Raw genomic sequence first — 23704 nt, 5'->3', positions numbered from 1 at the left:
GCCACCAAAATATGCTAGGTTTGATATAGAAAGTTACCTGGTTTTTCTGTTCCCAGCATTACTAAATTTTACACCAAAATTTAAACTGCTCTTTTGAGGTAAATTTTAATTTTTGGACTTTGTAATTCACTACTATTAGTAGAATTTTTGTTTTCATTTTTTAACGGTTACTGTCTTGTTCGGGTTTACGCCTGTGGTCAGCCACAGGTGGAGATGGAGAGCGCTAGGAAGCAGATTGGCCCATGGTAAGAGAGGCTAGTCCTTTTGCTTGAAATCACATGCTTTATTTTAACCTTTGTAATGGTGATCAGTTGGGGGGAGCACAGTGTTTGTCAATTTCTTGCCACTTTTTCCCATTACCCACTCCCCTAGTACTTCTTTCTAAAACTGGATCAAGGTCAAGGCATTGTTGACCTCCCTTTAGTTAGAGCAGTACTGATATTTTGGCTTTGTTATTTAGGGTGGAATCACTTTGCTTTTTAGAGGTTGACACAATGATGTTCTGTTTCTTTTATGAACCAAAGTAGTTAAAGCTCCTGGTCATCTTTACCTTTCGAATACACTCCCTTCTGCATAGCAGTCAGGACTGAGGCAAGAGACCTGTATCATCTCTGTTCCCTGTTGCTTGCTTAGTTTACTTTAGATTGGTTTTCCCTCCCAATATTTCCCTGTATAGCCTGCATTGGTTTTTGGCCATCTCTATCATAAAGAAATCATGTTATTATTAATTCCGGTATAATATGTGAGAGTTCTGCATTGAGGTTTGAGACAGAAGACTTTTTCTTTGCTACTGATTGCCTAGTGTGTAATGTTTTCCTTTGCAGATCTCACAGGGAGGGCTCAAGGACAAGATTCAAGTAATCTCAAGAGCTCCAACAATCATAACTGCTGATTGTTTGTAATATATATTAAAAGCAGATTATGTCTATGGCTTTACACTTTATGGCTGATTCTGTGTTTAATATATGTATTTTAGACATTTTGAAGGTACTTTAGTAGTGTTTTTCAGTCTGTGGAACATAACCTGTTAGCTTGTGAGATCAGTTTGGGTCTTTTTTATAAGTAAGACAGTTCATGAGAGTAGTATAGGTTAGTATTGTTTTATGAAAATGTTTATTTGTGTGTGCTTCTGTGTGTATTTTATTTACTGGGTTATGATGGAAAATGTGTCTTGCTGTAGGTTGCAGTCAAAAGTTTGAAAACCACTGCTTTTTAGGAAATTTGGACTCTAATAAAAGGCAGAGTTCTTAACCTTTTATAGTATACTAAGCATTCGATAGACTTTTTTCTTAAGCACCTATGAAGAACTGTATTTCTGAAGAATTTTATAATTATTTCTGTTGACTAATATAAAAATAATCCTAGGGTACATCTGTTTCATTTCTGTATTTCAGATGAGTTTCCTAGGGCCAAGAAGATGAGTAGCTTGCCCAGGTCTCAACCTAGTCAGAGGCAGAGTTTAGATTCCTGCTTTAGAGACCTTGTGCTTTTGTTTTTTAAAAACATATCTCTTTATGTTTCTTTTAACCTGTTTCTTTAACCTGTTTGGCAACTTAGTGTTTTAATGCGTGATTTGCTGGATGATGTTGAGTGTACTATAGAAAAAGAATGCAGTTTATCAAACTTTACTTCCTAGGATTTGTTTATTTGGCTAAAAACGGTTGTTCTCAGGATGGTCCTGATCATAGAGATGCTGTTGTCCTAAATCTGCTTTGCTATTGTTGAATTCCCTAATTAATTATTTCTAAAACTTTTCAGGGCTCCTTGTTCTTTGCTTTGGTTCATTGTAGAGGTTTTATTGCCTGCATTTTTTTAAATCTCTAGGCTGACTATGGGCTAACATTCAATAATAGCAGTGGCAGGGTCAGTGGATTTATAAATAATATATACTGGACCAAGGTGTTTTGGGTTTTTTTTTTTTAAACAGATTAATGTGCTTTGATGGTCATCGGGAACCAGGCACACAGTAAAATTTAGTTGCCAGCAAGGGGAGAGAGAGATAGGGTCTGGGCAGCAGTACTTAGACCAGTCCCTGGGTTTCTGAGGCCAGTTTGTTTTGTTGTGAACTCTTTATCTAGAGGCAAGATTCTTTATTTATGATCTGTGGAAAATATGATTCGATGGGCCCGGCCTTGGTTGCTGATAATTGAATGTGATTGTCTCTTCCATTATTTATAAATAGAAGTACGTTTTCTATTTAAAAGGAAATAAGGATGTACATTTTGACTGTCCACCAGGTACAGATACATAATAAAAATGAGTAGCCCTGGCTGGGTAGTTCACTTGGTTAGAGCATTGTCCCTATCTGCCAAGGTTGCGGGTTCAGTCTCTGGTCAGGGGACATAGAAGAATCAACCAATGAATGCATGCGCATATATATATATATATATATATATATATATATATATATATATGGAACAACAAATCGATTTCTCGCCCCCTCCCCCCCGGCTCTCTAAAAATCAGTAAGTTTAAAAAAATAATAATAAATAAAAGGAACATATATTATCTGTTTACTTTAAACAACTTTGGGTGATATAGTGACCATTTTGTATATTGCAGTTCTAATCTCTTATCTTAATTAATAGCATGAGAAAGCCTGGGAAAAATTTCCTCTGAGACCCATAATTTTCTTGAAAATAGCTTCCCTTTGAGTAAGAGCAGTGTCTTACATTCCAGTGTCATGGAAATTGCATTTAAAGGAAAAACATTGCTTTGGAAACCACCCCCCCCCCCGATACTGGCAAATTATTTTTATTATAAATATGTTAAATAAACATAAAGCTAGGTAATACTTATACCTCCTATGCTGAACTTTTATAGCTCTTAATCAACTATAACACCAAAACAAATTTACAAATCAATAATAGCAGTGCAAGGGTCAGTGGATTTCTAAAATATATATGCTAAACAAAGATTGTTTAAGCAGTCTAATACGTTTTGCTGGTCATAGGCAACCATGTACATCATAAAATTTAAGTTATCAGGATTATGTCATTGCCATGGATTTATATCTTTATGAGTATGTATGCAGATGTAGACAACATCATAAAATGAAAATTCAAATTAACATTCATATTATGTGGTAGAGATATTGTTTTGCTAAAATGAAATACATATTGAATGTTGAGCTTAACGGTGGAAAGATTTAGCCTTGGATTCAGTAATATATTTCATCTGTTTCTACATTTGAACTTTAGGAATACTAATGCAGAGGATATCATACAAGGTAGTATTTATAATGTCAGGGCATTGTTACACAGCTTGTAATAATCAGATCTTATATTTAACCAAAGGTGACTGAAAAGTCCTTGAATGTCAGTTTTAATGAAGTATTGTATGATAACTTTGTAGAGTTAGGGGTGGCTTGTTCAATTGAAGATAAGATGTGCTTTGTGCCCTGACTGGTGTGATTCAGAGGGTTGGGTGTCATACCACAGAATGAAAGGTCACTGGTTTGATTCCTGGTCAGGGCACATGCCTGAGTTGTGTAGCAGGTCCCCATTTGGGGGACATGCAAGAAGCAACTTATTGATGTTTCTCTCCCTCTCTTTCTCCCTCCCCTCCCCTCTTTCTAAAAATAAAAAAATAAAAAAAAAAACCAAAACCAAAAACAATTTGCTTTGCAAGTGAAAAGATAACACAATGGAAGAAAGTTTATGCAAATCTGTCTGATAAGGGACTTGTATCTAGAATATATAAAGAACTCTTAAAATGCAACAATAAAAAGATGAATCATTTAGCCAAAAAAGTTGTACAAATGCCCAGTAAACACAGGAAAAGATGCTCAGCATCATTAGCCATCAGGTAGTTCAACTCAAAACCACAGTAGGTTACCACTTCCCACCCACCAGGATGGCTATGATGAAAAAGACAGATACTAACAAGAGTTGGTGAGGGTGTGGAGAAATTGGATCCCCCCTCATACATTACTGGTCGGATTGTAAGGTGACACAACCACTTTGGAAAACAGCCTGGTATTCCTCAAGAGGTTAAATATAGAGTTACCATATGACCTAGAAATTTCACTCCTAGACATGTATAGAAAAGAATGAAAATATGTCCACAGAAAAACTTGTACATGAATGTTCATGGCAGCATTATACATAATAACCAAATTATAGAAACAACTGAAATGTGAAAGTAACCCAAATGTCCATCAACTGATAATTTGATAAATAAAATATATATCCACACAATAGAATATTATTTGGCAGTTAAAAGAAATGACGTGCTGACGTGTTGTGCATGCTACAACGACGACAAATCTTGTAAGTGTTATGCTAAGTGAAAGCAGCCTGGCATAATCATACATATAATGCCATTTATAAGAAATGTTCAGGGTACGTAAATCCATACATACAGAAAGTAGATTAATAATTGCCTAGGCCTGGTCAGTGGAGAGTTTGGGAGAAAACGGGTGCGGTCTTTCTTTTTTGGAATGATGAAAATTTTGTAAAACTATGGCTATGGTTGCACAATTTATAGTCTTTAAATGAGTGAATTGTATGTTATGTGAATTATATCTCAGTGAAGCTGTTACTTAAAAAAGATTTGCATTGCACTTTTAAAAAATCTGTGAAATGGGTAATGGAACCGGGAATTGAATTGGATTGGATTTGCCATCACACTTGGCTAGTGCTGTGTTAAAGGTGAGATCCGAGGCACATTTGCTGTGGTGCTCAGTGCTCCAGTACAGATTCTTTTGAGGTCAGCCTTCCTATTCTGCTGCATCGTACTGTTCTCTTTTGTTTATACAGTACACATAAAAACCACAAATTTGGACACTAAAATTGTATGGCAGTACTCAGTTATAATATGGGTACCCATGTGTTCCAGAAAGTGCTTGTGCTAATTTTTTAAGATTATCATTGAAATGAAAACAGTCTTAGGATACCCAGCCTTTTGGTGTCTCTGGGCCATTGCGACAGGTAATTTACACACACACACACACACACACACACACACACACACCCCACACACACACACACCCCACACACACACACCCCACCCCCACCCCCCCATAATATTGTAGGTAAATTTACAATTTTGTGTTGGGCTGCATTCATAGCCGTGCTGAGCCGCATGCAGCCTGTGGGCCACAGGTTGGACACCCCTGAAGGATGTCATAAATAACCATGGACCCTTGAGAAATGGTAATCTAGAGGTGGCTCTTAAACTATGAGAGAGGTGCAGCTCCCTTCTCTAAGTTATTACAGCTTTGCAAAAATGTCTAAGGTGTGCTGTACCTGATTTCCCCCTTATTCAGGGTACATATTCATATCCTTCCATTTTTTTTTTTCATTAGGTAAGAAAACTGAAACCTATTCCTGGAGCCAGTACCATTAGTTTCTAAAAAACCTAGCAAATATGAAGAGAGTAAATAGCCATCTAGTTTCTTAGAGATTTTACAATCCTAGAATCTCAGAAATGGAGGAAATTTAGGTATAACCTAAACAAGTATTTGGTGATTTCTTGCCTTCTTGAGATGAGCTGGAATCAAGGGAAAGGAATTCTTAAACTCTGGTGATTCGAGATCAAACTTAGAGATGTGTAATCACTATTCATGCCAACCTGCTCTGTGGGCGGAGGTCTAGCTTGGTAGTTTAATAACTTGGGCAGCTGATGTGCTGGACCTTAGTCCCTTCCTCTGTAAAAAGAGGGATGGATAAACCACACTGAGCTATTATAGTGCTTGAATAAGAAAAATGTATGTGAAAGGAAAAGTTGGGGATTTATGGTACTTTATGTGGGAAACTTAAAATTTTTTTAAATCTTGTAAATTTTTTTTATGATGAAAAATACATATTTCTGGCAGCTAACAAGAGGGAGAGGGAGGAAATATTAGGGAATAACATTTATTCAGGTACTTCTGAATGCTTTTTTTTAAAGATTTTATTTTTATACTTTTTAGACAGGAAGGGGGAGAAATACCAATGTGTAGTTGCCTCTTGTGCCCCCCAACTGGGGACCTGGCCCACAGCTCAGGTATATGTCCTGATTGGGAATTGAACTGGCAACCCTTTGGTTCACAAGCCCAGCGTTCAAAGCACCGAGCTACATCAGCCAGGGCTGGATGCTCTTTTAAAAAGTCTGCCTTATTCTAACTTTTCACTTTACCTTGGTATTAACTAAAAACTCCCAACATGGGTATATTTTACACTGTATGACCATTTTGTGTTTAATAGTGCTTCCAATTTTAGCAACAGTTATACAAAATAAAGTGATTCATTTTGCTAAGATCCTAAAAAAAGAAATAAAAAAGCTATAAGAAAGCAAGAATTGAAATTATGGGGAGAAAACAGCTCCATCTGGGTCCCAAGAATACTACTTTTAGAACACACTATTCAAATTTTGACTGTATAACTATTTTTAGAAAAATTGGGAAATTGAGAAAAGAAAAATAAGTCCCACCAGCCTACCACCCAAAATATCACAGCTATGTGAATTTTCTCTTTTTTCTTTGCACATCTTAACTAGTTTTAATATTGGCAAATGTGTGATTTTGTGTTTGTTTTGTAATTTGTCATTAGCACTTTTCTTTGTTGTTACATTGTTTTCATAACCATATTTTTAAGTGACGTAATCTAATTGCTGGGTATAATTTAATCAGTGGTCCCTGATTGTTGGATATATATGTGTATTTATATGTTGCTTGCAGTTGCTTATTATTGCAGATGATAACATAAAATTCTTCAGACTTACAGCTTTTGCCATATTTGAGACCTTTGCTTAGGACAGATTAGTAGAAGAAGAAATTGTACATCGAAGTGTAACTTTTTATGGGTTTTGATACCCATTGGCTTGTTCTATTTTAAAACAAGTGTTTTGGGCCAATTCTTTATTTGCTTGCTTGTTGTGGATATACAGGTGTGGGCAAAAGTAGGTTTACAGTTGTTTGTATGCGAACAGACATGCAGGTTATGATTATTAAAATAGCTTTATTAACCCAAAAGAAGGTTGCAACTGTAAACCTACTTTCGCCAACCCCTGTATAAAGAAGGCGTTGTTTATTTAGCTACATTTTTCCTCTACTCTTAATTCTCTCTCTCTTTCTCTCTTTTTTCCCCCCTATTTTAGGCTAAATTTATTACCCACCCACCCAGCACAGCATCTTACAGGAAAAGCATAGCACTTCCTAGAGGACTATGAGCATAAACAGGAAGGTGTCACTGACTCTGAATTAAAAGTTTAACCTGTCCCCTGAACAGCTACAGGATTTGGAAGCTGAATCAATGTTATCAGATGAGTTAGAATCCAAACCAGAGGTGAGCACAGTTAGTTTGTTTCTTTCCTTTTTGGTGGGCTGTATTCCAAAGTTCATCCTTAACTTAGTTTGGGGGTCAGCAAACTTTTTCTGTAATGGGCCAGAGAGTAAAGCTTTAGTCTTTGTGGGATATATCATTTTGATTTTAACTACTGGTTTGTTATTTTTCTGTTACTAAGTGTGTTCTCAAAGATTTAAGAATCCCATTTTTACCTCTTATGACTTTTAATATTATTTAAATAAATGTAAAATTATATATTTAGATAATTATATGACAAAATTTTATTTTACCTATGGCTTATATGTATAATGTGTGTATATATGTAAATATTTACTATCACAAACCATTCTTTTATTAATTTTGCATATATCTGAAAGTATTTTTTAATGTAGTTAGAGGACTTAAACATCTTTAATTTTTTTTTCATTTTAATTTAAGTATATCTGTGTTACATAATGGAAAGGTCACTGAATTTGGAATCAGATTACGTAAGTTTGAAGACTGACACTGCTTCTAACTAGTCTTGTGACCTTAGAAAAACCATTTAGTGTCTTCATCTTGATTCCTGATCTTTAAAATACATGTTCGAGCTTACTGAGTTATAGTGAGGGTTAAAAGAGCCAATACCTAGAAAAGTGCTTTATAAAAATGTAATCAGTACAATGTGGTTGAATTTTTAATAGCTATCATTTAAAAATATAATTATTTTTATTATTTCTTTGTTTGGCAGAAGATGACAGAGGTTAAATTACTTATATAATTCAGCCTTCTCCAGAACAGATGACTTGGTAAAAATAACTTTAAATTTTATGTCATTAATCTAGTTTTTAAACAAATATGGCTGAGACTAGTGAACAATCAAGGCTTAATTACATCATTACCTTTTTTTTGTAAATTCAGAGGTTTCTATCCATTCCTAACAACTTGTATTTTTTAATGTTGTTTCCCCTCCCTCCACCCCCTAGCTCCTGGTACAGTTTGTTCAGAATACATCCATCCCATTGGGACAGGGGCTAGTAGAATCAGAAGCTAAAGATATTACTTGCTTGTCCCTCCTTCCGGTGACTGAGGCCTCAGAATGCAGTCAGCTAATATTACCAGGTAAAACTTAAGATCACAGCAGATAAAATAAATAAGTCATAAGAACTTAGCCTGTTCTATGGCACTGGGGGAATGGGATAACTGATTTTATAACTGACTGTGGGACTGTAATAATTTGGAACCATGGAGAAAAAGTAGCCATAGAAGTCATAAGTGCATTGGTAGTTTACGCCATAGGAATGGGTATGATAACCCATAGAGTGTGAGAGTGAGAAGAAAAGAAGGATGTAGAATGCCATGGAACCCCCTATTCAAGGTACAGGGTAAGGCAGGAGAGCCTGTCAAGGAGGGATGAAGGAAAGGCTAGAAGAGTATGAGGAATATTGGCGTAAAGTACAGACACGGGACCCAAGGGAATAGGGTAACAAGGACATTGTTGACCTTAGTGGAGCCTGTTCCGTGGAAGGGAGTGGAAAGCCAGGCAGGTGTGGGTTGAGATATTAGTGTAAGGTAAGTATAGCTGAGGAAGTATCTATACTTTGTAAAGACTCTCCTGTTATGGGAAGGAAAGAGAGAAGGATGTAAGATCGATGGAAGAATTCTTTTCTCAGATTTGAAATATTTAAGGGTGGTTTTATGCTAAAAGGCAAGAGCCAGTTAGAGAAGCTGCAGATCTGAAACATGGATAATTGGTGAGGAGGCTTCAGGAGAAATAGAATGAAGTAGAATGCTTTGGGAGGCAACAGGGCAGTCCTATCACTTAGCTACTACCAAGGAGAACATTATTTTTAGATGCAATAGATTCTTGGTTTCCTGGTCCTTGTTTTAAAATTTGGAACATTAATGTTAAATCAAGGGAGGATCAGTGTTAACCCGGTGCTGACAAACTATTTGCTATAAAGTCTTCTGGTTACTGTCTGTCAGTGGTCTGTTTTCTTAGAGCTTTGGAGTGACTTTAAAATCTATTTCAATGTTTAAAAATTCAAGAAGGGCAGATGTAGTGAACCAACCAATGTTGACTTAAGGTTTCCCTAACTAACTCCTAGTTTTTCCACACTTTCCACCTCTCAATTCCCATTTTTCTACTAGTGTATTGGGAGTCTTTCCAGATACTTACAGATTTTCAATATGTGAAAATTTCCATCTGCCAATAAATTTTGATCTTCATTGGGCTTTTTCCCTGACTTTTCTCTCCCAATTTTAATTTATTGAATAAATATTTAACAATAATAAAGGAAAGGAAAACAAAAGCATCTTCTTTTTCACATTACCTTCTTTTAGTTTTAACTTTGATTTAAAACATTTTGAGAACAAATTACTATAGAAAATAACTCATGCACTCACCTCCCAGCTTATGAAATACAATATATCAATAACAGATGTATCCGCACATAAATCCCTGATCTCATTCCCCTCCCTCTTAAGTATGTATGTATCATTCCATGCATGGCCTACATGCAATCTTTTCACTTGGGGTATGTGATACATACAGAAAAGTACAAAACCATATAGATATACATATTGAAGAGTTACTGAAAAGGAGACACCCACTACTTAATCAAAAAGTAGAACATTGCCAGCTCCTAAGCCCTCCATGGGCTCCTCCTTGATAAAGACAAGCTCTGTTGTTCGTAGGTCCCCACCGTCCTTAACTTTTCAGAGAGTTGTTTGTTTCTAAGTTTCCAGTAACCACACAAGTCTAAGTAATACAGTGTAATTTTAGCTATTTTTGGACTTTAAGTTAATGGAATTGTATGAGTGTATGTTGTTGTACCCTTCTTTTTTTACTCTGTTTTTGTGAGATTTATCCTTGTGTGTAGCTATGGTTTGTTTGGTTTCTCATGAGTGTACCACAATATTCATGCCACTGTTGAATAACAGAAAATAACTAAAATAACTATAGTTATTTTTCTGATGTTCTGTGATAAACTGTGTCTATGAACTTTATTTTTTTTTAAATTGTGGTAAAATATAAATAATAAAATTTACCATTTTAACCAGTTAAATTTACCATCCAACCAGTTCTATGGCATTAATAAGTACATCTATATCGTTATGTAACTTTATTAGGCTCTGAAATGGCCATACTGTCCCTAGGCTTCCACTTTCATTCCTATAATCTTATCTGTTATCTCCTCAAAATAGGAAAGAAAGGTTATCTGTATTGGATAAAGATGAACTCCTGAAAACATTGGATGCTATAGCACTGTAGTGCAGTTCCTCATTATATTGCAACCAAAACCTTTGTAAATTGATATCCTCCCTTACAATAATATTAGAGAAAAGGTATTCTGATTATTTCTTTACATCCAGTGTAAATCCATGCTGTAATGAAATACACTGATGATTATTAAAATTTCAGTTTTTTCCCAGGTCATGTTTTCCTTTTTCCCCTAATGACTCACCGGAACTGTCACATACATGTTATAAAAATTAAAGGAAGTGGTCTCTCCCCAAGAAAAATAAGTTAAAATTTAGATCCTATTCTTAAGTTAGTATTCATTGTGTAACCATATTTTTCAGTCAAAAAGTACAGACTTCTGGCCTCAGCAGGACAAAGGTCTGCAAGTACAAACATGGGCGATGGATGCCAGGTGTCAGGAGCATGTCCCTCGCTTTCTGCCTGCTTCCCTTTACAACTTAAAGCCAACTCTCCTCTTTTCTGAGGCACATTTTGTATTTGTAAAATGAAAATGCTGTCTGTTCCTCCAACGATGTTCGTTACTAAGGGATATTTTAAGGGTATTAGGTGCTAGTATCAAAATGGTGAAATCTTTGGAGGTAGGTGCTTCATAAAGCTGTGGTATTTTCTGATTACTAGATGATACTCCAAATCATACTAACTCCTCCAAGGAGGTCCCTTCTTCGGCTGTGTTGAGAAGCCTTCAGGTGAATGTGGGCCCAGACGGAGAGGAGACGAGGGCTCAGACTGTGCAGAAGTCCCCGGAGTTCTTGTCCACTCCAGAGTCTCCTAGCTTGTTGCAAGATTTACAGCCAAGTGATAGCACTTCTTTTATTCTTCTTAACCTAACGAGAGCAGGTATTTTTTTTAAATCTTTTTCTGAACTCTGGTCATGCTTAAAATGGAATGAAGCTTTATTACTTTATTATTTTGGAGAATTGATACAGTCTAGTGATCTGTTCAGTGTAGAGAGAGAGGAGGTGGCCTCTAGGTTGACTCAAAAGTTTCTTGTTTGGGAAATTAGGTGGTGCTGGTCACCAAGATAGTGAAAACAGAAAGAACAGCACCGGAGGGAGGATGATTAGGTCCTGTTTGTGCCTGTTGATATTGAGATATGGGAGGGACATTCGAGAGGAGGTGTCCTTTAGAGTTAGAAACAGAAGTTCAGAGTTCTAGAGAGGTCTGGTGGGAAATAAGTAATTTTGGTGCTTTCCAGTTTTCAGGAAATGTATGAAACAGTGAGTAGGATTCTTTGATTCAGGAGTAGTCTAGAACAGCGGTCCCCAACCTTTTTGGCACCAGGGGTTGGTTTCATGGAAGACAGTTCTTCCATGGACCAGGGTGGAGGGGGTGGTTTTGGGGTGATTCAAGCTCAAGCTCGCTTCCTGCTCTGCGGCCTGGTTCCTAACAGGCCTGGACCAGTACCATCCGTGGCACAGAGGTTGGAGACCCCTGGTCTAGAACACAAACAGAAAAGCAGGCAAATCCTGGGACCCTGAAAAAAAAAAAAAAGCCAAACATTTATGAGGGTAACAGAAAAATAGGAAGGAGTTGCTAGAGAGGGATAAAGAAAACAGAACGGGAATGGTGTTTACCAGAGGGAGAAGGGGGTGAGGAGGAGGTAGTCAGTGGCAAAGGGGGTCAAATATATAGTGACGGAAGGAGATTTGACTGTGGTGAGCACCATGCAATATACAGATGATGTATTATAGAACTGTATACTTGAAACCTTTATAATTTTATTAACTGATATCATCCTAATAAACTTAATAAGAACATAGAATGTGAGTGGTGTGGGGCAAGCCAAGGGAGGAAAACATTTTAAAGGAGAAAAGGTGTTAAGTCCTGCCGCATACTTCAGAATGGGCTAGTGAGGTGAGGACTGGGAAGTGCATGTCTGGTGACCTTAATGAGAGCAATTGTTTTTGCGGTAGCAGAGGGCGCGGCCGGGGTTAAAGAGATGGGGAATAGATGGCAGGTGAGAAAGTGGATATGCAAGGTAGAAGTTCCGCTTGTTCAAGAGAGTTGACTTTGACAGAACAGGTGAAGGGGACAGCTAGAGAAGTACTTAGGACTTTCTATTCTTTAAAAAAAAACAAAAACAAAAAACAGATAAAGATGGGAGAGACTTGAGCTTGGACAGATTTAAAGGCCGTAAGGGAACTGTAAGCTGGCCAGTAGAGAGGAGACAGCTGAAGGAGACGTGAAGGGATAGTTGAAGGGTAGCAAGGGGTGAGGGTTAGCCTGGTTGCTAGGAAGGACAGCTGTGCCTGTGAAAAAGGAGGTAAGATAAAGACACGCCTGTAAGCTGGGAGTGGAAAGGTGATAACCCAGTCTTGTCTGAGAACTGAAACTTGAGGTGAGAGGTGAAGGCCTGGGATAGCTGATTCAGGACGCACAGGGTTTCTGAGTCAAGGCCAATAGAAGGATTACTCAATGGCTAACCTTCGTATATCCTCTTGTTTCTTCCAGGCCTGAGCTCTTCAGCGGAGCACTTAGTATTTGTACAAGATGAGGCCGAGGATTCAGGGAATGATTTCCTCTCCAGTGAGAGCACGGACAGCAGCATTCCGTGGTTCCTCCGAGTTCAGGAGCTGGCCCATGACAGTTTGATCGCTGCTACTCGTGCACAGCTGGCAAAGAATGCAAAAACCAGCAGCAATGGTGAGACTCCTGTGGTGTTTTCCAGTATTCTGTGCCGAGATTTTGGTCATGCAGTGGTTATATTTTGAGTTACTAAATTGCTCCTCATGACAATGTAGCAATGAGCTATGAGGTCTGTAGTATTGTTTCTTTTGAGTTCAGCATGTCCGTACTACTTCCTCTCCTACTTTCCTCTTTCCAGTAATTTTCAAAGTGTGGTCTTTGGATCGTCAGCATCACCTAGGAATTTAGCAATGCAGATACTCAGGCCTTGTCCTACTGAATCAGAAACTTGCCATCTTTTAGGAAGCCCTTTTGGTGGTTGTGATGGATGTTAAAGCTTGAGGGCCATGGCTTTGCTTAGCTGCTCAGAAACGGCTGCAAAACCTTTGCCATGAAACATGCCTGTAACTTTTTTCTTAACAAGATAAAGTTTAAAAGTTACAGAGGCAAAAAGAAGGGCCCTTGGAAGAAATGGGCTCAGGGAATAAGTTACAGAGACAAAAGAAGGGCCCCTGCAGCTTAGGAGAGAGAAAGGTAAAGTATAATGCACCTGGGGGAAGAAGAGAGGGGGAAAAGCACAGGTGTACTCTCAGAAGGAGAGTGCCTGTCGTAATACTTTTGTTTTAGATTTGCTACTGTATTTTCTCATTAACCTATAACAGTTAAGGTAATATTGCGTTGGCCAAAAAGTTCATTTAGTTTTTTCTGTACAATGGCTCTAGTAGTGCTTAGTTGTCTTTAACTTCATTTGAAACGATTTCGTTAGATTGTATTGTGACAACTGTCATAACAGCAGTGCATTTAAAAAAAAATCAAAATTGTGAAATTTTGCAGCCATTTTAGTATTGAAGTTGGAATAAGATATGCAACAGTTTCAGTGTATTATGTTTTATTATTTCAAGAAAGGCAACTGAAATGCAAAAGCAAAAAAAGATCTGTGCAGTGTATGGAGAAGGTGCTGTGACTAATTGAACATGTCAAAAGTGGTTGGTGAATTTTTGTGGTACTGTTGACACTTTGTCCAAATAATTCTTTGCTGTGGGGCTGTCTTGTGCATTGGAAGATGTTTAGCAGCAGCCCTGGCCTCTACCCACTAGAAGCTAATAGCAGGAGATAGCTGACATACTGAAAATGTCCAGATCAATAAAGTTATTGGTGAAAGTGAAAATGTGTCCTTTATTTTATGGAAAAAATAAACGGACTTTTTAGCCAACCCAATAGCACTGTATTTGCCAATGAGAAAGCAGTGTAGGAATGGGATTTGGGATTTGGACTCTGGGGGCCTGAGATCTGTATCTGTGGCCATCATTTACTAGTACCTTGCCTGGGGAATATAACTTCCCTTAGTGCCAGTTTTCTCACATTCAGGGCAAAGAGATCAGGTAGCTTACCTGATTGGGTTGTTACAGAGATTAAATAAGATTCTGTCTGTGAAATGCCTTATAATCAGCAAAGCATTGTATGGATGTTTTTATTACTCTCAGAATTTGTTTCTTTGCTACCTAACAGTTACCTGATACATTTGAGTATAAGGTGAATCCAAATATATGATAGTCTTCCATTTCTCAATGAAATGATTCCCTAAAAGCCTTTTTGGGGCTAATTGTGATATATAAACTTTTAGGCATGTAGATAAAATTGAATATTGCAATTGCTATTTGAGAATTTATTTTGGTTACACACATTTTAAATTATATGGACTATATTAATTTAATGTTGCTTTTTACACATGAACATGTAATGAAATGATTTTACTCAGTATTTTAATACATTTAAACAAATACCTTTATCATTACTAAAGCTACTTTGTGAGCCTTGTAGCACAGTTCATTAAAGCAAATCATCTTGCCCTGGCCAGGTGGCTCAGATAGTTGGAGCATCGCCCCATACACCAAAAGGCTGCGGGTTCAGTTCCCAGTTAGGCACACACATAGGCTGCGTGTTGGGTCCCCAGTCAGGGCATGTGCAGGAGGCAGCTGATCGATGTTTCTCTCTCACATCAATGTCTCTCTCTCTCTCTCTCTCTCTCTCCCCCTCTTCCTCTCTAAAATCAATAAGCATATCCTCGGGTAAGGATTTAAAAAAATTTTTTTTTCTTAATAGTACATCCATCTAAGTTTATTGAGATATGAAAATATTTTAATTTTGCATATGATGCTTGTATCAGGGGTTAGCAAAGGTCCATGGGTCAAATATACACCTGTTTTTGTAAATAAACTTTTATTGGAATACTAACATGCCTGTTAGTTCTATAAATTGTCTATTATGGCAACTACCATGGCAAAGTTCAGTAGTTGTAACAGACCGTATAGCCCTCAAAGTAAAAAATATTTACTATCTGACCCTTTACAGAAAAAGTTTATTGATCCCTGCTGTATATGATACCCAAATGCAAAAGGTCCTCATAGAAACTGTAAGACCTTTGAAGTGTTTACAGTTGTTATTCAATTACTGCAGTATGAGGTGTTGAATTTCTTTGTTTCTGTTTTTTTAATGTTTGAGCCAGTTCATCAGGTGACCTCTGAATATCCAAAACTATCATTGGTTGAAATCATTTTAAGCTAATCTGTCTTCTGCAAACAGTACTGTCCCCCCCCCGCCCCCTCCCCCGCCCCCAAAAAACAAAGTAGTTCAGGGAGCACTTCTTTGAGTGATTTTATAATGACTCAAATACAAGACAACTCACTCTTTTCAGAGGGACTTTCTTCTGCTTTATGATTTTATCAGTGTTCTCATTGTATCTACAAAATTGAATGCACAAAGCCCCACCTGTCACAGGTTTAAATCTGTGGATCAGAGAGGGGTTTCTGTAGACCTTTCATTAAAAATTAATTAGGTAGAACTTTGAAGTTGGGAAATTTCTTTTACCGTATGTGCTGTTTAAATTTTACTTATGTACAGACACTACTTTTTCAATTAAACAGACAAAACCAAACTGTGGGACAATAATTTTAAAAGGAAAATATTAACTAACAGAAGGCATCTCATCTTTTACTTTGACCTTGGAGCAGTTAGTTTTATGGCTAGCATTTAAATACAGCAAGGAGAGTGTAGGGCAGGCAGGAGGAGAATAAGATTAGTAGATGGGACAGACACTGCTTAGCTGCCAGGTTTCAGGGAGTGATAGCTACAGCATATATATCCAGATCTTGGCTTTAGAGAGAAATTTGGAAATTAAATCTTATTCCTATGGTATGTATAAGTGGAAAGATAAACTCTGTATGCTTATAGCAGAATTAAATGAACGTTTTTCTGTATTGATGTCCAACTGTGTGAAACAAAATGGAGGAAAAGGAGCACCACCTGCTGCTTTGGAATTTATATAAATTTTTAATTAACTGATTTATTTAAATTTAAAGGAGGTACTTCTCTCCTTCCTTCCTTTTATTCTAGTGAACAAAAAAACTTCAGTAGATACTATCTCTCAATTTTTACAGTGTGGCTAGAGATTTAAAAAATGCTGTTTTTGCATTCTTAACTATGTCATAGTTGAAGAGGGTTGGTACAGAAAATTGGAAGGTGATATGATGAGATAGAATCATAGGAACAAGCAAATTGACTTCAGGAGATAGAAATCTAAGAATGGCATCTACAAAAGAAATTAACTACTGTAAGCCCAGAACTAAGCAAGAATGGTGTTCCTCCTTAAAATACAAGTTTTTATTAGCTGGAACTTTAAGTCACTTTCACCAGCAGTCTATTCTAGGTGTTGATATATCTGTCTTCCCACCAGTCTCTGTAATGCAAAACAGGTTTAACTCTCCTTTTTGATATGAAACCAAAGAATGGACATTTTGTACATTTGCCAGAGAGGCCTAATCTTGTGAAAACAAGGCACAGTGGCTTTGGTAGTTTCCTGGAGTAAGGGGATGGGATATAGAGTACTCTCACTTCTTTTTGTTAAATGGATACAAAGAGAGTTGCAGGAGATGAAAGATAGATATTTGATAACTGATCACTGGGAATAAAATATAGGAGCTTTATTGTTTGAACCAAAGTATCTAAACAGGGTCCTTTCCTGGATTACAAATATGCGACTCTCTTTTAGGAGAAAACGTCCACCTTGGTTCTGGTGATGGGCAACCCAAAGATTCTGGGCCCCTTCCTCAAGTGGAAAAGAAGCTCAAGTGTACAGTTGAAGGCTGTGACCGGACATTTGTGTGGCCAGCTCACTTTAAGTACCACCTCAAAACTCATCGGTGAGCAAATCTGAGATTCCTTACTCGGAACCACAGGACATTGGTGCTTCTAGAGGAACTTGTACCCAAAATTGACAAATTAAAGGCAAGCAGGGGCTGCCGCTCATTTGTGGTTAGGATGTCTTTTGTTCTTTAGTAGAAAGATCTTCATTGTCTCATCTTAATCTTGACATATATTTAATAAGACATTTGCCCCTAAGTGAGCTGCAGCAAGAGTTCTCAAATCGCATTATAAACATAATTTCTTAGAGAACTTAAAAAGAATAATTCAAAACTTGACCCCATCCTAAACCAGTGAAATCCATTCTGTATTTTGAGAAGAAGGGCAAGGGCATCTATAGTTTGAACAAACCTCAGGTAATTTCAGTATATGCAGGTTTGGGGTTTACTACCTGCCTTGAGAGTCAGTCGGAGCTTTGACTTGTCCCCTCTAGCAATAAACATTTTCAGGTATTGTTGCTCATGTGTTCTTTTTTTTCCAGAAATGACCGCTCCTTCATATGCCCTGCAGAAGGTTGTGGGAAAAGTTTCTACGTGCTGCAGAGGCTGAAGGTGCACATGAGGACCCACAATGGAGAGAAGCCCTTCATGTGCCCCGAGTCTAGCTGCGGTAAGCAGTTCACTACAGCGGGGAATCTGAAGAACCACCTGCGGATCCACACAGGTGTGTGCAACCCTGGCATCCCGGTGGGCCGTCTGCTCGGCTCCGTTATGCTTCATATCCTCAGGAGAGGCTCTGAGGGGGAAATAGAAGTGAAGGTCTAGAGTTACTGCTGGAACTCTGAGGATGAAATTTTTTTTTTCAGATTCCTCATGGCATTCTTCAAGTTATTCAGTACCATTTATTGAGTTTTCACCTGTGTGAGGAGCACACAGTGTTAATTTCTGCCTCTAGCCTAAAGTGTAGGAAGGGATATAAAGCCTCCTCTGACAACAATGATATGATGAAATAGTGACAGCATAAGTCTTTCCAAATATCTTTGAACATTACACAATTTGGGGCAGTAACACTGAGTGACAGAAACCTTACAGAGCCTGTTCTAGGCACTGAAAATGGGGGGAAATACAAAAACTAAGATATAATCCCTGACTTTGAGGGATTTGCTTTCTTGTTAGAACCTCACAGTATGAGAAACAGAGTAGAGAAATAACTTGTTTTGGGTCAAACAGCATGTTAGTGTCACAGCAGCAAAATAGAGATGCCCTGACTCTAATCTAAGAAGGAGACATGAGGGGTTAAGTGGTGGATAGGGTGACTTTCCAAGCTGCTTGGCCCAGCACGTGCCAGGTCTCTTGCCAGGGCTTAATTACTGCACTCAGACCACTGTCTTAGGATGATGTAACTGTTCTTCTCTACTTACTTACTTTCTTTTTTAATTGTTCAAATACATTTTTCTCCATTTTCCTGCCATCACTTTCCCCAGCCCCACCCACTCCCACCTCCCACCCTCAATCCTTCCCCACTTTGGCTTTGTCCATGGGTTCTTCTCTACTTTCTTGCCACTTCCTTTGTCTCTTCCTTGTTCATTCTTGCATAGCTAAAATGACAGCATGGAACAACTAAAGGGCATTTAAAAAGTAAAATCCAAGCTGAAGCCACATTTGTTCCAGGCATGATTTCTTCTAGATTGACATTACCACTGGCTATGTTTTAGGGCGGAATAGTTCCGTTCTCAGCTCTGTCTTTTAATTAATTAACTTATTTATTGACTGATTTTTAGAGAGAGAGAGAAACATCGACTTGTTGTTTCACTTATTTATGCATTCAGTTGGTTTCTTGTATGTGCCCTGACTAGGTATAGAACCTGCAACCTCGGTATATCAGGAGAGTGATCCAGCCAACTGAGTTACCCAGCCAAGGGGCTCAGCTCTTTCTTGAAAGAGTAAACTATACTTGCTCCAAGAAAGCAGTTTGAATAAAAGAACAAGTAAAACATCTACTGAATAGATTAAGAAAAAGTGGAGTTCAGCGTGCCTTACTGTTAGATGCAGTGACCTTTTACCCTTGTGCTGCTTGCCATCTTTGTAGCATTTCATAACACTGAACATCTTAAAATGGTTTCTCTTACTTCAGAGGATGACCTGATTTTCTCTCTTCATTCCAACTCTTACCAGTGGTCCCTTGTTAATCTTCTAATTGTTCATCAATTTCTGAATTTCAGGTTTCTTCCATTTCAGTTAGTTTGCTATCTGATTGCAATGGCAGGACTTAATTTAATCACTTCTCCCAGGATGCCTCTCACATATAGGTCTTAATTACAGAATAATGAAAGTATTTATTGAGGTAATTTAATATGTACCAAACATGTATATGTGTGTGTGTATATATCTCTTATTTAATTTTCAAGGTAACTTTATTTGTTAGATACTATATTTATTGATGAAGAAACAGAAGAATAGATGATTAAGTAAATTGCTCAACATTATACAGCTGGGAAATGGCAGAGGTGCCAATTTTAGTGGCATATCATGAGGGCTTACTATGTGCCAGGCATTATATTTTGTGTCATCTCAGTTAATCCTCAGAATAATCTTTTGAGATTGTATTATGTTCATTTTATAGATAAGAAAACTGATTTTCAGAGAGGTGAAATATCTTCCCCACACTAATAAGTGGTAGTATCAGGATTTGAACTCAGGGTTAAGTGACTCATGCTTTAACCATCATGCAGCATTGCCTTTTAAACTTCCTCTTCTGTGTCCTTCATCTCAGCAAAGTCACCACCCTCTCAGTTTCCAAGTAGGGAGGCCTTATCTATTGCCTAGGTAGCTTGATGCACACATTCATACTACTAGATTCTGATGAATTGTTTTCTTTCTTTTTCTTTTATTAAAATGAAATAAAAAAATATATTGGTTTCTGCCACCAGTTCCTAGTCTTTGGTCCTTGACTCTGATTCCTGACACAGAGCACCTAGAACCCTTGTAATTTCCATTGGAGTGTCTGACACAGAGCTCCTAAATCACTTAGAATTTCCTGGGTGATAGGAACATCTTTGTTCTAATGAGGTAACTTGGTGGGCTCCTGGAAGGGTTGATTGTTTCCTAAATCCTTTTTTTTTTTAAAGGTTTTTCAGTTCATCTTGTTAACATTCAATCTTATTTGTTACTAGAATCTTCAGTTTTTCTGACATTCATATTATTCTATTATAAATATGAGTTCAGTCAACAGCGTTTTGAGTGCCTGGTATTCTGGCATAGGGGTAAGTATACCAATAGGCCTTCAGAGAAGTTACAGACCACAGGGATGTCGTAAACGCAAAACGGTGGTGCAGCCTGAAAGAACAGGATCATCTAGAGCAGTGCTGTTTCTTCCTTCAGGGCTCAGCTCCTGTGTTCTTACCATGCAGCCTTCTTGCTGAGTAGGAGAAACTCCTCTTATGTTTTTCCTTTACTCTCACACTACTGCCATACTCACACCACTGTGACACCAAATGTGGGGGTTGTTTTTCCCCACACAGAGCAGTTCTCTGCAGTGCCACTGGGTGTCCTGCTTGGAGGGATCACAACTTCTCTCTGACTTGGCTGCAAGTTTCCGTGATCCTCTCCTTTGGACTTAATTATTGGTGAGAACCACTCATAAAACTCAGAGAAATACATTTATTGGTTTATTATGTACTAAGGGATATACTAAAGGATACAGATGAACAACCAGACAAAGAGAATGACAGGGCAAGGTCTGGGAGGGTTGTAAGCACAGGAGGCTCTGTTTCCGTGGAGCTGGGGTGCATCATCCTCTCTGCATGTAGGTGTCTTCACTGGCCCAGAAGCTCTCTGACCCATGTACTTTCTGGATTTTATGGAGGCCTCATCACGTAGGCTGAAAATCCCAAGCTTCTAATCATGGTTTGGTCTTTTAGTGACCAGCTCCCATCCAGGAGCCCATGAAGAGCCACCTCATTTGGACAAAAAGACATTTTTACCCAGGAAATTCCAAGGGATTTAAGAACTCTGTGTTAGGAACCAGAATCAAAACCAAGTATTAGAATATAAGATGCTCCTAGCGTCCTTATCACCTAAGAAATTTACAGGGGTTTTAGGAGCCCTGCATCAGGAACTGGGATTAAAGACAAAACGTTAGGACAAAAGATTCTACCACAACCTTGTAGGAGCTCTCTGTCAAGAGTCAGGGGCAAATTATTATTTCACACTTGCCATTTCTGAACTTGCCGCGGGCACTCTCAGTTTGAAAGCTCTGCTTGTGCCTGAAATGTCCTCCTATCCTTGTCATCTTTTAGGACCAGGTTAAATTCAGCTCCTTTAAAAAAAATATTATAGGGCCCCTCCCCTTTTTAAATGCTAAAACCCCATTTTGTATAAGACTTTATATTAAAGTTATTTATAAATAATACATTTATCTCTCTCACACTAGTCAGTGACCCTTAGAGGATAGAGACTGCATCTGATTATTTTCACTTTCTATTTTGAAATAATTATAGACTTACAGGAAATGCAAAAATAGTACAAGGAGTTCTGTATGTGCTTTACCCAGCCTCCCCAGAAAGTGACATCTTATATAGTCATAGTAGAGCATCAAAACCAGGATGTTAACAATACTGTCACTAGTCTGCCGGCCTTACTCAGTTTTTACCATGCATGTTTGATTTTTGAAATAACAAAGTAATACTATAGAAAAAATGACAGAAAAGCAAAAAGAAGAAAATAATCTATAATCTCACTATTAGTATATCTACTTTTAACATACTGTTACAGATTTTTCTGTGTACCTCGGACTAAACATGTTTTTGTTTGTTTTATAAAATGAGAATATATAATACCTACTTTATAACCTTAAAAAGTCCATATTTTTAAATGGATCTAGAAATTGATTTTTAAAGAGAATTGACATAAGGTAAAAATCTTGGCAGCATATATTATACACTGTTAATCTCAATATCCTTAGAGGGGATGGGGTCACTGAAGAAGGTAGGCCAGTGCAGCTGGGGGTCAGCTCTTGAGCCAGGAGGCAGATGGAAGTATGATGCACAGTGGCACCACTGTTAGAGAAAAGGGCAGGGCTGGCTGTCTGGTGGGTGTAGACTAGGAGATCATGAAGAGGTGATGTTTGGTAGACAGCCTAGTTGAAATTATATAGTGTGAATTTATGAAATCAGAGTAAGTCATTGGAAACAAAAAATGATCGATGGGAAAAGAAAGTGATAGTTCATCAGAAATCTGAGTCTTTATCTCATTTTCTGTTCTAGGAGAGAAGCCTTTCCTTTGTGAAGCACAAGGATGTGGTCGTTCCTTTGCTGAGTATTCTAGCCTCCGAAAACATTTGGTGGTTCACTCAGGTACTCGGATCATTGTGCAGAAGAGCTAGAAGGATGAATGTTGAAGACTGTGAGAATGGTGGCAGGAAATAGGATAAGGGGATAGTGTGAACTTAGGGCTGGAATCCTTGCGGATGGTACATATCTTAGAGGTCCACGAAAGGCTGTATCTGAAAATGGAAGTAAATATTCTGTGTGGTAAATATTCCCTTTGATACCAAAGATGTTTTGTGAAGGCAGCGATACAGTGGGTCTGAAACGGACTCGGTGCTGGGAACAATGACCATGCTAAGCCTTCCTGGTGACTTTTCCTGCCTTCATCCATGTATTGAAGGTTGGAGAGGCTGGGGGAAGGTGGTGAGTGGGAGAAGGAGCAGCCTCTTACATTTAATTTAACATTCTGTGGGCTTCTCTATCTAGGCCTTGAGTCCACTTTCTCGTTGTCAGGAATGTACCTTATCATTTTGGCTCTCCTGTCTTAACCCAGTCCCTGTTTCAGGAGAGAAGCCTCATCAGTGTCAAGTCTGTGGGAAGACCTTCTCTCAAAGTGGGAGCAGGAATGTACACATGAGAAAGCATCACTTGCAGATGGGAGCAGCTGGGAATCAAGAACAGGAGCAAACTGGTGAGGAGAGAGGGTGTGGTAGAGGGCTGTATCTTCCTGCCTAATAATTGCGCTGCCTGGTTATCTGGAAATTTTCTGATTCTATTTTGGGTAGAGACCTGGTCTCATTTGAGGGACTAGTGATTTCCAAACATAGCTGTATAGTAGAATCTTCTGCAAGCTTTTAAAACATGTGTATTCATATTGCATGTCCACTCCTCCCCACAAGGAAAATAAAACAACCTGATAAGTGAGATTGTTTGGAAGATTCCAGAATCTGTAGTTTTAAAAGTTCCCTTAGTGAGTTGGATGGTAACTAGAGCTGATCCATGAACCAGTGTTTGAGTGTCACTGTAATACAGATTTCTGTGTGACAGAGTTTAAGCATTTTTTACTTACTAGTCATGACTTCCTTTTTACCCTAACTTAAATTCGATAAAACTTTTTATTATTATTCCTTTTTCATGTCTTTCTTTCACCAGTTATTTCAT

At 38.1% G+C, this 23704-nt stretch overlaps 1 protein-coding gene across 6 annotated transcripts in view; it reads left to right on the top strand.

The window, feature by feature from the left end:
• Positions 1 to 23704, top strand: part of ZNF410 (zinc finger protein 410) — a 34897-nt gene that overhangs the window by 4321 nt on the left and 6872 nt on the right. For 5 of the 6 annotated variants that reach the window (XR_008528627.1, XM_054567290.1, XM_054567289.1 and 2 more), the window contains exons 2-9: positions 7081 to 7268; positions 8234 to 8369; positions 11131 to 11349; positions 12964 to 13155; positions 17186 to 17336; positions 17819 to 18000; positions 22541 to 22630; positions 23109 to 23234. Coding sequence is in view for 5 of the 6 variants with exons in the window: in XM_054567290.1 (XP_054423265.1) it covers positions 7236 to 7268; positions 8234 to 8369; positions 11131 to 11349; positions 12964 to 13155; positions 17186 to 17336; positions 17819 to 18000; positions 22541 to 22630; positions 23109 to 23234 (1129 nt within the window). In the remaining variant the exon portion in view is untranslated. The remainder of the gene's footprint in view (positions 1 to 7080; positions 7269 to 8233; positions 8370 to 11130; positions 11350 to 12963; positions 13156 to 17185; positions 17337 to 17818; positions 18001 to 22540; positions 22631 to 23108; positions 23235 to 23704) is intronic. The other variant, XM_054567292.1, reaches the window with a different exon arrangement.

The sequence above is a fragment of the Pteronotus mesoamericanus genome, unplaced genomic scaffold (genome assembly GCF_021234165.1).
Source record: "Pteronotus mesoamericanus isolate MK-2021 breed Mesoamerican mustached bat unplaced genomic scaffold, CSHL_Meso_final contig_182, whole genome shotgun sequence".
NCBI lineage: Eukaryota > Metazoa > Chordata > Mammalia > Chiroptera > Mormoopidae > Pteronotus > Pteronotus mesoamericanus.
The sequence above is the reverse complement of the archived record's forward strand: the minus strand, read 5'-3'. Positions and strand labels throughout refer to the sequence as shown.